General features: G+C 39.3%; 1 protein-coding gene across 4 annotated transcripts in view; it reads left to right on the top strand.

The window, feature by feature from the left end:
- The window catches only part of LOC116698497 (netrin-G1), a 63,708-nt gene that overhangs the window by 3,346 nt on the left and 43,617 nt on the right, over positions 1–16,745 (top strand). For all 4 annotated transcript variants that reach the window (XM_032530438.1, XM_032530439.1, XM_032530440.1 and 1 more), the window contains exon 2: positions 3,075–3,719. In XM_032530438.1, coding sequence (XP_032386329.1) covers positions 3,474–3,719 — 246 coding nt within the window. In that variant the 5' untranslated portion in view covers positions 3,075–3,473. The remainder of the gene's footprint in view (positions 1–3,074; positions 3,720–16,745) is intronic.

Below are 16,745 nucleotides of genomic sequence, written 5' to 3'. Positions count from 1 at the left end.
GCTATGGTTTAGAGTTTAGGAAAAGAAGAACGGGGTTGGCTTTTATTAAAAGAAGAACATTTTGGTTGAGTTTAGGAAAAGAACAACAGGGTTGGGTTTAGGAAATAAAAAACGTGTTTGGCTTTAGTGAAAGAAGAACGCGATGGTTGAGGTGTGTCAAAAGCCGGACAAGGAAACGTCACACGCAGGACGCAATCCTCGGTCTCTTGGACAAAAGTCTTGTGTTTTACCCATCCACCACCCCGACAAACCTCCCTACACGGATTTTCCCCCTTTCATAGTACTCGCACATGCAATCACAAGGTAATGTTAGTCAATGGAGCTCAAATGGCATTGATATACAGTACATGCTAAAAAACAAGTATGCGTCTTTATAACACACTAGAAACAGAGAGCATGCCCACACTTTAGCCAGATTACTATAAAATGAAAGGAATACATCCTGCCATGGTTTTGAAGAGTCTGGCTGGGAGTTTGTAACCAATATAAGCCACAGGGCATGGCTGCCTGCTGACTTTTAAAACACTCTGCCATGCTTGAGTTGCCCAGGGGATGAAATGCAAGCGGACACAAGGGGGTGTTTCAGAGGCTTCAAAAACAAGTAAAGGAAAAGAGGGTGGGGGGGTGGGGGGGGAGTCAACCTAAGCTCTCTCTCCCCCTGCGTAGGAGAGATGCTCAAATATTGATGACTTTTAATATAGAATCTGACCTCATATTTTTCTCAGTGAAATTATGACATTCCTGAGCTTTTCCTTGCATTTTGATAAATGCAAAGGTGGAGGAAACAAAGGTAGATCATTCTATGTTGGGGTTTAATGTATTCATTTCTTTACTATATATATTTTAACTGAAGATTGTGACTTTTTTTATGTTTGGACCTCTATAGCAAAGATTTTTGAGTGAAAATGTTTATTCAGCATCACACAGATGTTAAACATTTGATATTGTATGTTTTATCCCCTTTCCTGTCACTTAGTAGTGCTCTAATATTGAATAGTGTCTGTCTACGGAGACCTTCCTTTCATCTGTATGGTTTTCATTGCTCCAAGTGTCGAGGAATTAAATCCAGTATTCCCGTGGTTAGCTCCATTTGCTTATTAGCTTTGAATTATTGAATACAATAATAAGCAACCTTTTTTACCTTTCTTTATTCAGGGAAGGTTCAGTGAGAGGAAGCCTCTCTTTTTCAGGGACACCCTGATCACATTTAAACAGTTACATATTCATACCTGGAAGCTGCCCACTACAACCACAGTCTGATCCACTGGCTACTGAGCAGCTGCTTAACTCTCTTTATAATGAAATTCTGCTTCATTATGAAAGGTGGTAAACCTGTGCGTGCGTGCGTGCGTGCGTGCGTGCTAGCATTGCGTGCATGCGTGCTAGCGTGCGTGCGTGCGTGCATGGTCATGTAAGTTGAGAGTGGTCCATTCCGTGCTGCATCTCTGATCACTGACATTTATATTCATGAATTTTGATGCATGCATCCCCTTAAAGAAATGGCTTATTTATAACTGAGAGTTCCAGCTGTGTTATCAAATTTGTAATTGGCCTCTTCTTGGGAGTCTTGTTGATTGACATGAGCACATATTTAAAGAGCCAAAATTTCCCACCAGAAGTCTGGCATTTATACCTCCTGACATGGCTCACTTTGAAGGGTCTGTAGTGTAGCTGATCTTTCTGCCTCAGATGAACTGACATTACAGTTGAAATGCATTCAAGCCTGTAGTCAAATTGTTAAAGGGGCATTAGGTTGGAAGAAGGAAAGCAGTAATTACTTTAGATGTGATCAAAACTCATTCGAATTTGCACAATTTTTATTCCAAGACAAGCTGGCCAAATTAAAATACTGAATTCTAATGCCTCTAGGTGTAAGCAGGGAGCCCAGGAACCAGCCTGCATATGCGAGCCACAGCAACTCATTAAGTTGCTGTTTCTCAAATCTGATCTGTCTTTCTCCTTTCACAAGTCAAACCTTTTTATTAAAATCCCTTTGTTAATTAATTTGAATTGACTTGGTAATCTCTGGATAAAAACTTTAATCTCTTGACACAGCTCTTTCCTTAGAACATTAAATATTCTCCAAATGCTTCAAACCCCATTTTACCTGAAACATTTTATTCCACCAGTATCTGTCAGTCAGAGGGACGCGGCTGCAGCCTGAAGGGTAGAGAGGAAAGCTGCTGACCGGAAACTTACTGGTTCAACTGCATGTACCAGCTGCTTGTGTCAGGCATTTTTCAAGTCTGAATCTGCGTACGAATAAATGTGACGTGACACGGCAAACTTGTAATGGGCTTTTTAAGAGCATAGCCCATACATGCTTGTTGAAAAGGTGCCCTAAGTAGGCAGAGGTCCAATTGAAATGTAAGTGAATTTGCCACTCGCAGGAATATGGACTTCCTTTCTCTATGGCAAAACCTCAGGCCACCTGAGCACACTGACAGTCAACAGTAACTTAACTCCTATTTACTCTGTCATTACTCCGTTGCAGGCAGCTGTATATAGCTGCTCAGTTATATTTTCTACACTACTGCACACACGTTGAACCTGAGACATTGCGTGGGTCTCCTCTGACTGCTGCCAGGCACTATTACTTGATGAGTTAGGCCATCTGACTGATGGCTTGTGATAGCTCTGAGAAACATGCAATCCCTCAAATAGACCATTTCTGTCTCCCAATTTTACTTTAATATTTCCAAAATGCCTCTGAAGGCATTGGGACAAACGCAACTCTGCATTCGGCCATACAAGAAAATCGGAAAAGCAATGACTTAAATGCAGTAACTTGACACATCAAAATAAGCGTTTTTGTATACAAAAAATTGAGATTAGGCTTTGCAGAACAAGCTCAATTTGAGATGTATACAGTGATTTTGGCAAGGCTATTATAGAGGGATGAATATAATCAGCAGAGCCCTGCATTGTGTTTGTGTATATATTATGTATGTGTGTGTAAGATGCACTACATAGCCACCTCATTCCCTTAAACCATGTCGAACCTCTATTAACAGCGATAACTGTTTATGCCATCTGTCTAATTCACCAAACTGTCATGTTCTTCTGTCTTTTAGGAAGCTGACTGCTGCTAAAACCACAATTGACAGGAGATCTAGCTAAGACATCTAGCAGCCCCTGACTTATCACTACTCTCTGCACATCACATCTGACCGTTTGTTGACCCTTTCATCAACGCCCAACACATGTGAAGAAGCTTCCTTGTGGACACACCTCATCCCCGGGTCAGAAGTGGCAGCAATCGAAGACAAAATAACTGAATGAGTGCTAACCATTGCCTGGAGCTGCTCAAACAAAAGTAGCAACATGCTACCACAGTTCCCAAAAGCACCATTGCACCATTCAAAGCTGCAGTTAATTTAGAAAATGCTCAGCAATATTGTCATTTCTGTGACGAAGAATCAGCTGTAAAGACAAAAAAAGGTCCACAGACACCATACAGAACTAGATCAGAGATGATTTGGCCCGCATTGTTCACTCTGCAAGCTGTGTGCACCAGTGTGGCACATGCCATGCAACATTACCCAGCGGCCTGGGGACACTATGATGTGTGCAAGTCCCAGATCTATACAGAGGAGGGCCTGACGTGGGACTACATGGCCTGTCAGCCAGAAGCCACCGACATGACAAAGTACCTGCGAGTGGCCCTCGACCCCCCAAATATCACGTGTGGAGATCCGCCAGAAACATACTGCGCTTTGGTGAGTGGAAACCTTGCCTGTCCTATGATGGAGACAAATGAGGTAGCAGACAGGATCACACAGCATACTGGGTCAGGGAGAGAGAGCAGTGTATACAAGGCAACATGCTGCAGCAGAGATTAATGTGCACAAAGACCCGGTGTGCAAGTAAGAATACAAGTTCTAACATGCATCAGTCACAAGCTAGACAGACACACACACACACACACACACACACACACACACAATCTTGGAGACGTAGATATAAAGATACAGAAGATGAGTACACGCATATACACTAAAACATGTACTGCACTTAAAGGCAGGACACACAGGCATCTATGGACTCACACACACAAACCGTATAATATGGACAGGCACAAGTACACATTCACACTTACATGCACAAGCATATAAGTCATGGAGCATGAATAACAATGCAATTACAAACATTTCTGAGCTCATTTGTCTGGTCTAGCTAAGTTGTATTAAATGTTTTCTGACACTTATGATGTTGACCAATGTCTTGTGTATATATTTTTTAATTTAAAAGCCATAAAAGGGACACTTTTATCAATTGGAGAAAAACCTTAATGTCAATCTCTTTGGGTTCACTTATATATTGGAGTATATGTCGTGCCCCTCTGCACCTTGCTGAAAATGTAGAATTAAAAGTTACTTTATTTTTCCCAAAAATTTTTATTTGAAAGTATTTTGGGGAAAATTTGTGATGGATTTTGCCAAAAAGCCCCCATATTTATTAGCACACACAACCTTAAAAATGATTTCACTCACAAAACCCACAAAAGCACCAACACAGAAAAGGGAATTTTACTGGCTCGATTATCTCTGCATGCCTCCACATGTTTTGCATTGGGTTCATTTGGGGCCCTTATCAACCATTATCCACAGTTCAACCCCAGGTTGCATTTGTTTAGAATCACACTAAAAGAAAGCAGCAAGAGCCCATAGGCTTTAAAGTGCTTTATTAGAAGTCGTGTGCATGCGTGCCCCCCGAGAGCTCCTGCAAGTAAATATTTACCAATTAAAATGGGCATCTTTAAAAAAAAGAGTTTTTATTTTTCTCAGCTCCAGATGGCATTGAGACATTTCATGCCGCTGTAGGATGAAAAGGAGCCGGTTGCCAGTCGTGTGTGACGTTCTGTGAAGCTTTATATCAAAACAAACGGTGAAACCTTTATTAGTCCACTAGATTACCTTATGCAACATTAACATAACAGAGAGTATAAAGAGCAAAATATGACCAGATAGAGTTTTTGAATCTACTGTAAAACACTAAACAAAAAAGTTACAATTTTATAGGTAAGTTCTAACGAGAGGCAATGAAATAAAAATAGTCATGAATGAAAGAACACTTAACTAACTCATATAGTTTAATGGTCATTATTAATATTTAAATTTAATTTTCAACTAAAATGTCAAATTCCAATCATAAGTAGACACGGTTCAATCCCCATATTAAATTAATGCACTTTTTGTGTTTTAGATGTTGATGGAAACACTGCAGGTCAATGAAAACTAAGATTATTGACATAATAGATAAAGCCCAGTTCACTGTTTTATTTTTATGTTTCAAACAGCTGGTTGAAATGGCAGAGTTTTAGATGAAGCCTCAACGACTGCTTGAAAGGATGGTAACGTCATCTGGTCAATCAGAGAAATAAAATGGTCATCAACCACTAGAAAAGCAACTGTAGCAAGCGTGTCAATATCACTAACATTATCCATATTCATATTTCGACAAAACAAATGACATATCCAGCTACAAAAAAAAACTAATATACGGAAGATAGAACGGAACTACAACAAGCGGTTGCTATGGAGATGATACCCTGTCTCGTCTAGTCACATTGGTGTGAAAGCTATAGACCGGCTCGTTGCAAGAAGTTGAAAGTTTCAACTAGTATCATCGCGAATAGGAACTAGACTTAAAAGATCCTGTTCACCTCATGGATAGAATATAACATTCTACACAGCTTAACCTGTATATTCAAGCTGTCCCTTGACTTGACTAAAAGATTTTGTTATGGGATTGTTCAGATGTCCCTACACCTGATTGTCAGGCTGCTAGGATCCCCTCTGACATGAATTTGAGGTCATCATTGTCCAGATGATCAAGAACACCGGTTCCTCCTGCACTCGCTCAAACGGCGTGTGCATTTGATCTATTTACGTTCTCGGCTGGCACACTGGCAGACTGACACTGGTGACCTTATCCACCGGTGCTCCCTGGGAGTTTGTTCGAGATGAAAGCAGCATGCAAATTAGCTCTTTTAGCCAATCACCAAGTTGCCTGCGGTAAGCCTAGTCAAATCACTTTCCCCAGGAGTTGGTTTCCTTCATCACGGATGGTCAAAGAATCTTGGATGGCTCGTCACCCCTCCCTTCACTCTTTCTTGTGCTTATGATTCCCATCTCTGTCGCTCAAGGATGTTTTTTTTGTCCAAACTAAGCTCTGCTGAATATAGTTATGACAGCCTTTGCTCATGAAAAGGGCATTAATCATTCAAGAGTGGATCTTTTATAAGTAAAGTTTTGAGGTTGTTTACTTTTTGGATGAAATGGTAAAGATACCCTTTTGGTTTTGGTTAAAATATTAAGCCTACTTTCTCTTGAATGTTTAGGACAAGTAATAAAAGAGTCCAAGATAACCAGGACAGATGTTCTACATCAGGGAGTTAGCCCTGTTTTTATTTTTAGCTGCAGACCTTCAGGGTGTCTTCAAAATGTGTTGGTATTAAAGCTGTTCTCCTGTGGTGCACTGTGGCATTCAACACCGGTTTAAGGTCTTTTTTAACTCAGACACAGTATGCAAACTCATACATTAAAAAACATGTCGAATGTTAAGGGGATGAATGGTCCTGTGAAACGTTCTAGGATTTTTTCCATCTTAAACGATTGAATCTGATGTTTTGTTTTGCAGGAGACACATTTAAGGCTAAAAGATCACACCAGACTCCATAAAGCATGGGTTAATAATATTTTCCATTCCAAATTTAATAACAGATCTCGAGGGGTGGCAATTTTGATAATAAACGAATTCAGTTTTCACCAAATACAATTATTGCAGATCCCAATGGTCGATATGTCATTGTCTCGGGCCTCCTATTCCAAACACCCGTTCTTTTGGTGAATGTCTACGCTCCCTAACTGGGACGATACTGAATTTGCCAACAGCTTCTGTCGTCTCTCCCTAATTTAGATACACATAGACTGATCCTTGCAGGAGATCTTAATTGTACAATTGACCCATTGCTCGATAAATCTAGCCTAAATTTTGTTTCACCTTCCGCAATGTCAAGGGTCTTTTCAGACTTTATGAGACAAAATGGCTGTGTAAACCCTGGAGGTTTCAAAATCCAAACTCCAAACAATTCTCTTTCTTTTCTCATGTCCACCATTCTTTTTCAAGGATAGATATTTTTTATAGATAGCTCTTTCATCCCGCCAGTGGTATCAGTTGATACTTGGCCATCATAATTTCAGATATGCACCACTCATCTTAGACCTTTCTTTCACTTTAAACGTTAGCGAGCAATCCTTCTGGAGACTTAATTCCCTGTGCTTTCAAATGAGAAATTTGTGAACATGTGGCAACCAATATAGATACTTTCCTGGAAGTAACAAAAGGAAGGTATATCATATTCTCTGCTCTGGGAAACCTTAAAGCATACTTAAGAGGACAAATTATCTCCTATGTAGCACATGACAATAAGGAACGCCGCAAACAAGCACAAGACCTGACAGATCAGTTGTTAATTTAGACCGCAAATACTCTGAAAGCCCCTCCCCAGAATTATATAAGAACGGATAGCTTTGCAGTCTAAGCTCAATCTTCTAACAACCAACCAAGCTGAATACTTACTACTATGCGGACCGGAGCACTTACTATGAGTACGGAGAAAAAGCTAGTCGATTGCTGGCTCACCAGCTGAAACGTCAGGCTGCTTCACGGCTCATACCCCAAGTGAGAGATCAGGATCAAAATATAGTCCCAACCCAAAGAAATCAATATACTTTTGCAACATTTTACTCTACACTTTACAGCTCGAATTCCCATCAATGTTACGAATATGAACAGTTTCTTGGATAGTTTAGAGTTACCTACTATTGAGCCAGGAGACAGGGAAGGGTTAGATCGACCTCTTACACAGTCAGAAATCGTTGCAGCCATCGGAGATGTGCGAACTGGTAAATCTCCAGGACCTGACGGTTACCCCCCTGAATTTTTTAAGAAATTTAAAGATAAACTTGCGCCTATTATGCTGGAAGTATTTAACGAATCATTGGGAAATGGTTATTTGCCCCCAACCCTCACACAAGCTAAGATTATACTACTACTCAAAAAGGACAAGGACCCTACTTACTGTGGCTCTTATCGTCCTATCTCCCTCCTAAATGTTGATATAAAAATTTTAGCCAAGGTGTTGGCACATCGTTTAGAATCCGTTCTCCCTAAAGTTATCTCTGAAGACCAGACTGGTTTTATAAAGGGTCGCCACTCTTTTTCAAATATTCGCCGACTTACTAACGTTATCTATTCCCCTGGTCCCTCATTGACTCCAGAAGCTGTAATCTCTCTAGACGCGGAGAAGGCCTTTGATCGGGTGGAGTGGAAATTTGTTGCAGTATTGGAGAGTTTGGGTTTGGTGACACGTTTCTCGCATGGATTCGTCTCCTGTATTGTCCCCGCAAGCATGTATTCAAACTAATCAGTCTCATTCAAAATTTTTCCCTCTATCACGTGGGACACGTCAAGGTTGTCCTTTATCCCCCCTCCTGTTTGCAGTGGCAATCGAGCCTCTTTCGATCGCGTTAAAGTCGTCGTCGTTATTGCGGGGGGTTAGGCGTGGGACTGAGGAATATCGAGTCTCTCTGTATGCGGACGATCTCTTGATTTATGTAAGCAATCCAGAAACTAGCGCCCCCGTAATTGTTTCAATATTGACAATTTGGGTTGTTTTCTGGCTACAAACTTAATTATCAGAAAAGCGAATGCTTCCCATGAATTATTTGGCAATGCAAATTAAACAAGAAGCAGTCCCATTCAACTTATCACATTCCGGTTTCACAATATCTTGGAATAAACATTACGCGTTCCTTACCTTCTCCTTGGGGCTAATTTTTACACCTCTAGTTAACAAACCAAAGCTGACTTTCATAGGTGGAGCAGTCTACCTCTGACTATAGCAGGGAGGGTACAATCGGTGAAGATGAACGTACTTCCAAAGTATTTGTATCTGTTTCAGTGTCTACCATTATTCCTGACTAAATCATTTTTAAATCGGTTAAACATCTATTACCTCCTTCATCTGGAAGAATAAAGTTCCAAGAGTTAAACGAGGCTTACTTCAGAGGGGACAGATGTTGGGGGACTAGCTCTCCCCAGTTTTTCCACTACTATTGGGCAGCAAACTTTCAGAAAATCTATTTGGCTCCACGTGCCAGACACTGACTGGTGTAGACTTGAGGCGCACTCTTGCCACTCTTCATCCCTCCCTGCTTTGGTCTACTCTTCCCTGCCCATTAAATGGTCTAGGTTTACCTCCAATCCATAGTACTGTCCACTCTTAGAATCTGGGCCCAGTTCCGAAATCATTACAAATTACCTCTCCTCCCCACTAAGCCTATCTGTAAAATCATTTATTTCCAGCTCCTCTCTTGACTTGATATTTACGCAGTGGAGCAGAAAGCAGCTCTCCTGTTTTAAAAACTTGTACTGTGAAGGAGGGTTTGATAGTTTTGATAATATATGCCAGAAATATATCTTTCACACAGTAACTTTTTTTAGATATCTCCAGATCCGTCACTGTGTTAAAGCCTGTTCCCTTCTTTCCAGTCCTCCCCACTGAGGTAGCATGGGAAGGAATGGACCCTCCTCTATCCAAAAGAAGGACTGATATCAAGGTTATATTTCAATTACTGTCTCGGAAAACCATGACCTTTCAAAATTAAGATCGAGTGGGAAGGGGAGTTGTTGGTTGAGTTGTCGGGCAGACTTTGGGAGGATGCGCTACAAAGGATTAACTCATCCTCATCATGTGCACGCTTGGGGCTCATTCAGTTTAAAGTAGTGCATAGGGCTCATTTCAGTAAGGCTAGGTTGGCAGATATATATCCGGGAACGGACGGGAGTTGTAATAGATGTTCCCTCTCTCCTGCCGATTTAACACACACCTTCTGGTTGTGCCCCCGTCTAAAATCAATTTTGGTCATCTGTTTTCCAAACTTTATCTGAAGTCTACAAATTCAAATTAAGCCTTGCCCGTTGATTGCAATATTTGGTATTTCAAATGAGAGCTTAAATTTAACTCGGGTCCATCGGACATTGTTGCCTTTACATCACTTCTTGCCCGTCGTAGGATTTTATTGGTTTGGACATCCGCTACCCACCAGCAGTGACCCTGTGGTTAAGGATGTTTATTTTTCTTAAACTAGAAAAAGTCAATTCACACTGAAAGGTTCGGTCCAGAAATTTTACCTAAAGTGGAACCCTTTGTGACATATTTTGAGAATCTTAAAGTACTGCCTGAAGTATGAGACATTGTTTTTATTGTTATTTTACTTGTACTTGTTTTGTAAGTGTGTTTGATGTTTGATGCAGAGCTGTGAGTATGTACATTATTTTATTTTGTTTAATTTATACTATTTATTTTATTTTATTTTTTGTACATTTATTTTTTTTTTTTTATCTATTTTTCTTTTGGTGGCGGTGTGAACGCACTGCCCACAGTGGTATGGGCAGGGTGGGTGAGGGAGAGTTTGTTCTGTTTATTAAAACAAACGAAGGGAAATGTATTGTTTGACATATAACCTGTATGTGCAATTCCTTCAATTAAAAAAAAAAAAAAAAAAAAAAAAAACATGTCATTTAAGAGGAAGGTTGGATTAGTTACCATTACTTTTCTAATATACAAAGTATGTCTATTATTTCTAAGTCATGCATTCTGTTCAAAGCAAAAAAGAAATTTTTGATATTCAGCATTTTTATAGATTAATACAAATTATCCAATTAGATCCATTTGAATTGTCTTAGGCGAGACAATTATTACACTATTGCACCATATGGGCCCTAATGTACAATGGCTGTTAATGCAGAAGAACGCCTGTTGAATGTCATCTGTCTCTAGAACCTCTCATAATCATTTTGGATATGGTTAACAGACATGAGAATATTTTTAATTACAGCACTTTTCTCTCTCTCTTAAGTCTAAATCAAGTTTGCTCTGGTGGATTTAATGGCAATTCTCAAAAGTGGCAGGCCATTACGTAGACTTCGTTTAGAGAGGAGGCTTTATTTTCATGCAAATCAGAGTTAAAACTGAATCATTTGTAGTTGCCATGTAATGGGCATGGAAGTGTTTATACACAAAACAAAAATAAACGTTTGGCAGATGGCTGCCACATGGTCTTAAAATTTTCCCAATCTGAATCTGCTGGGTATATATATTCTGTTTTGTTAAATAGACAACCCCGTTAAGCATTTCTAACTGAGACTGCCATGGTGGAGAAGTGTTTGGATTAGTACCCTGCTGATTAGAGAACCTTTCACACAGTGGTTTGGTGGTTTGAAACCTGGCAGGGAAATATCTTGGTGGAAGAAGTTGTGAGGCACGCTTTTCTCCAACAACATCTAAAGTGATCGGGCAGTAGATCTAAATGAATGAACATGAGCTTTGAGTTAGGTGTCAGTTGCCCACATGCTCCACAATATTTGCAGCCATGCTGATTCATCAGCGTCACGTTGGCAATTGTATAAACATTGGTGTGACTGACTGGTATTCCAGCTTTTCTGAATCTAACTGGGAAGATTCTTGTAATTCCTCTGAACTTTATTCAGTTCTCAGAATGGATAAAAGGAGTTGCTGCTGCCAGTTCACCACACGGCCCCCTCGGAGGCTTAGGAAGGAAAGACAAGATGAGAGCTCCCACTAAGCTGCTCGGAGACTGCCACGTTATTGACAGTCAATGCAGCAGATGACAGGAGTCATTGTGAACTTTCAATCTGTGTCTTACATGCCCATAAGAATTGATTTAATAGACGTTAGTATGAGAAATTGATTATGGACAAGAGAAAGGAAAGCCTTTGCTACATAGGCTGTGAGGTCGTTGACATGAGTAATAAATCTGAAGAGTGGTTAAAACCTCAACTCTCCTACAAAATATGTTTATATACTACTAACCTGCTTTGCCAGTTACATTGTGGAGGATATGTAATTGCTTGCCCCATGTCATTCATCCATTTATTTGTTTGGGGACAGGAAACAGTTGGAGCGTTTAGCTTCCTGTCAACCCCGTGCCCTTGACTCTGTTCTGAACTGGCCCTGCCCAGCACATCATCATCGCACCACTGCGTACCAAGACACCAAGATGACATGCAACATGTCCCCTGACTCCATGAGAGGGGGGTTTCATCATTTATTTTTTCTCTCGCCTGCCACCTCTTTTGTCTCCTGGCTTTTTAATTTCCCTGTCCCTTGTTTTCTGTCAGCTGATTATGCATAATATCCATGCCTTGTTTGAACATGTGGAGGTTGGATGCTCCATATGAGATGAGCACTTGACAAATAGAGATATGTCGGCATTATTCCCTGGGATCTGTGACAGGTTAATTCTTAGAGAGTTGTAAATACAAACAGATGAATTATGCATGAAGATATAAAAGAAAGTGATGGGCATTGTGGTTCAACTTGACAGAGTCTGTCTGAACAGTTTAACATTTTAATGCATGTTTGCTGGCTGAAATTAGGGCCTATAACCATATCCATTTATTCTTTAAAAACTAAATATTTAAGAAGACACAATACTTGAAAAGCCAGGTTAGAATATTTTTTTGTAGGTGTCAGGACTTTTGCTTTCTCAGCACGAAGGATAATAGCAGGTTTACGTGTTGCCGTGAACTTAACTTACATTAACATCAGACTATTACTAATACAATCATTTATTTTAAAGATTATTTTATTGGCCATTTTAGGCCTTTATTTTGATAGAACAGCTGAAGACATGAGAAGGGAGAGAGAGTGGGGAATGGCATGCAGCAAAGGGCCGCAGCTCGGAGTCAAACCCAGGCCTGCTGTGTTGAGGAGTAAACCTCTGTACACGGGTGCCCTCTCTACCAACTGAGCTATCCATACACCCGCTAATCACACTTTGTCAGATTTATACATTCTCTCACTTATTCAAGCCGTTAGATAATTTATTTATTACATTGTTTTTGGCTCCTACATCTGAAGAATGCACAGTTTACGTCTGTTTAACTTAACTTCATTAACTGATGATTTGATAAACCAATCTTTATTGGATGGACATTGCCTATATTTATGGCTTTATTTTGTTGCACACGGATTGAATGGAGAGAGTGTGGATGGCTTACTAAGCAGCTCGGGTCAACCGGCCTGTTCTTTAGGAACCTCTGTACACGGGTTCACTCTTTACCAATGGTACCATCCAACCCTAATATAACTTTCCCAATTTTACATTCGTCTCCTTCAAGTTCTTTAAATAAATTATAATTTATAAACATTTTTTTTGATTTTTTATTAAGCTTTGGAAACAACTTACGTCTCAGAATTTTTTCTGTGACTTTAAACTGAGTATTGATGAAACCCTGATGCATGGCCAAGGAATTATGGACTTTCAATGTTGTTTGCCCACTGTTACAGTAGTTCAACTGTGTGCTTTTCTTAACAGCAGTCGGGAATCACGAAAACTTGATTTTTTACAAGTAGGGAAAAGTAGAGATACTGTAAACTGTTATTTAGTGAAACAGAGAAGCATCGTCATGTAATCCATTGATTTCAGCAGTGTAACTGTATTCTAAATACTACCTATTTAAATGTAACTGTAACAGAACACAGTTACTCATAATTTGTATTTTGAATACGTAACGCCGGTACATGTATTCCGTTACTCCCCAACATTGGTCATCAATAAACAAACAGTGTGCTCAGTTCACCAAACCACACCGTCTGGGATTGCTCATACCAAAGTAAAGGTCATATACTATTAGTTTTTAGAGGAGTCTTCTAGGTTAAATCATACAATGCCAAAACTGGAACCCTCTGTGTGATTTGGACAGTGTATTTCTACACAAGTTTGCCAATTGCAGTTTTAATTTTACATGAGAAAATCAGCCAACTAAAAGTGAATTGACTGGATCACTAAGTCTTATTCTAGCTCAACGGACATAAGGGATTCAATATTTTCTATTCCTTTTAGGTCTGAATTTTAAAGCACAATGGCAAAGACAAATCTCATTAGCATTTACTTCTATGGGACCCACATAGCAGGAGATTAGATAGTATTTTTAAATGATTCAGAGGAACTTCTTTTACTTCACAATGACTCAGCTTCCTTCCAGTAGTTCAACCTCTAGTTGCTTTAGACTCACATGCCAAAGCATCTTTTCCACTTGCCTGGCAAAGACATACTGTAATACAAGTATGAAAGTTTCACTGGTAAATGACCATGTTTTTCTTACACCTCAACAGTTTGTTATTTCAGCATGTGTGGTGCCTGTCAAAACAAAGGAGACAGCAGTACTCAGAGAGCAAGAGTAATTCAGAGCTTTGAATGAAGTACTTTCCTATTGATGACGGTGTTGTGGTGACCCTTGGGCCTCTGCTAGCTTGATGTTGACTCACACCCCTCAGGGAGTTTCCTGTTCCTCCTGTTTTGCCATGTCCACCTCAGCTCTACCTTTTCACTTAAGAAATAACAGGGTAACAGGACTGTCCACACTGTAATTTTGAAATATAAAAGAATCCCTTCACCATTAAATTGAATTATTTGCGCTCTCCCAGCTTTCAGTGCTTGTACACACATTCAGAATCATTTTATGTCTGACAAGCTGAATGGGATACTGTAAACGATACAGTAATTGCATTACTCCAAAGCTTTTTGGCAGTCTAGCTCTGTTGCTGCCCAAAAAACCCAACTTGGCTCACCCATCTGCCAAAGGTTTTTTCTTCTTAGCAGTGAAGCGCATGTGAATGTAAAGGACATCCCCTCCCTCAGGACAGTCTTTAATTTTGGCCAGACTGTGAAGTGTCAAGCAATCAAGCATTTATCTCATGGGAGAGGAACTCTTTAAAAGCTCTAACCTTAAAAGTCTGTGTTGGTGGGAATGTAGCTGTGTTACAAGACAGCTTTTTTTTTTTTTTTTTAAAAGGCCACTCTTGCCTTTTTAACATGAAAACACAGCAGATAACCTATTCCTGAATGTAATAGATTAGCTAGAATGTGATAATCATTAAGATATTGAAGGATAACACAAATTTGTAGTATCTTTTGCAATGGCTTAATGCTTAAAAAGATTCAACATGTTCGGTGATATGCTAAAAACTCCTTCAAATTCACATTGACATATCCGGTATTATAAATAAATAAATAAATAACTACAGTAGGAATCCAGCCTTGGAACATGTTGTGTGGTTTACTTTATAAATATAGGAATCTATAGGTAAGTAGTTTAAGTAGTTTTATATTTACTCTACTATTAGAGTAAATATATATTATATTATATATATATATATATATATATATATATATATATATATATATATATTATATATGAACTAATTATTTTGGAAAGGCCTATGAAAAAAAATACTCAATGGATAAATGTCTTTAGACAGAAACAAGTTAGCTATTTCTCACTGTTTCCAGTCTTTATGCTAAGCTGGGCTAAAGACAACTAAGCTGCAGCTCTATACTTAAACACACATACAGTACATGACATTGATGTTGATATTCTTATCCAACTCTTGGAAAGAAAGCAAATAAGTGTATTTCCCAAATTTTCAAACTACACCTTACAGCTGTTAATACGTGCAGCACATTAACTTTGCATTGTGTTCCCTCTAACATCCCCTAGATAAGGTCAAGCATCACATGGCAGAATTTTATATTTTTGTAATTTTGTTTGCGAGGTAAGAGGTAAGACTTGAAAGAGAGAAATAATGGTGAGATGACTGTTGCGACCCAGCACCCCTTAGGAAACCCAGCCATCATGTTGTCAGGCCATATCGATCTCTGAGGAAGAGTGGAAGACCCTGTGCTGTAGAGAGGGAGATATAAGGATAAAAGTGCAGAATGGAATAATGTCCGTTTCCAAAAGTGGCTGATGTGATTTTATCATGAACAGTGAAAGGGTTGACATTTCAGTAATGCTTTATTCGTCGCGTTGGCATTTCAAATTAATAAAAGCCTCTAATAACTATGCAGATTGAAAAGACGGAGGATGAGTTGACACACAATGAGCTAACACACTGATGAACAATGCAGCAATTTCACTCTCACTGTCTCTTGTTTTTTTTTTTTTTTCGCTCTCTCAATTTCATCCCAGTTTCTATCAATTTCTCTGCTATGACCCCTGCTTCTCATTGTAAAAGGCTGAGAACCGAGTCTGTGTCCTCTGATTTTCTTCCCAATGAGAGAGCACTCAGAATCCCTCTGTGGCAGATTGGCGTTTTTTAAAGCTGCTTATATGAAACCAGCAAGAGTCTAAATCAATAATGCAATGATTTTAGAATATCAGTGTATTGTTAGGGCGGAGGTGTTCTGGGGTAACAAATGGATTATACTTTCATTTCCATTTTGTTTTAAATTTTATCACACTATAAGGCTGAATAGGAGTGAATTAGAGCAGATCACGAAATGTGGGTTTGTGTGAACACTTCTGGGTTACAAAGTAAATTGTTAATTATGTGATGAATGACAATTAAGATTTGAAATACACAGAAGTCTGGTAGCTTAGCAAAGGACAGCTAACCTTGCAACTATCACTTTAGTCACTTGTGGCAACAATGGTAATTTAATATGGTGCTTTTGTCTGGGATTAAAATAGTTTGAAACACTGACACACAAATTTGGAGCGATGACCAATTGCAAATCATCTTAATGGAGCTTAAAGGTGTTCAACATTTTATATTTACTGTACATTAACTTACATTTTCTTTTTTCACAACAAGAGTCCTAGAAGAGGATTGTTACAACCGTCATCTCTGTGCATCACATATGGAGCTA

Source organism: Etheostoma spectabile, chromosome 12 (assembly GCF_008692095.1).
Source record: "Etheostoma spectabile isolate EspeVRDwgs_2016 chromosome 12, UIUC_Espe_1.0, whole genome shotgun sequence".
In the NCBI taxonomy this organism is placed as follows: Eukaryota; Metazoa; Chordata; class Actinopteri; order Perciformes; family Percidae; genus Etheostoma; species Etheostoma spectabile.
Note: the sequence above shows the minus strand (reverse complement) of the source record. Positions and strands in the feature narration are given on the sequence as shown.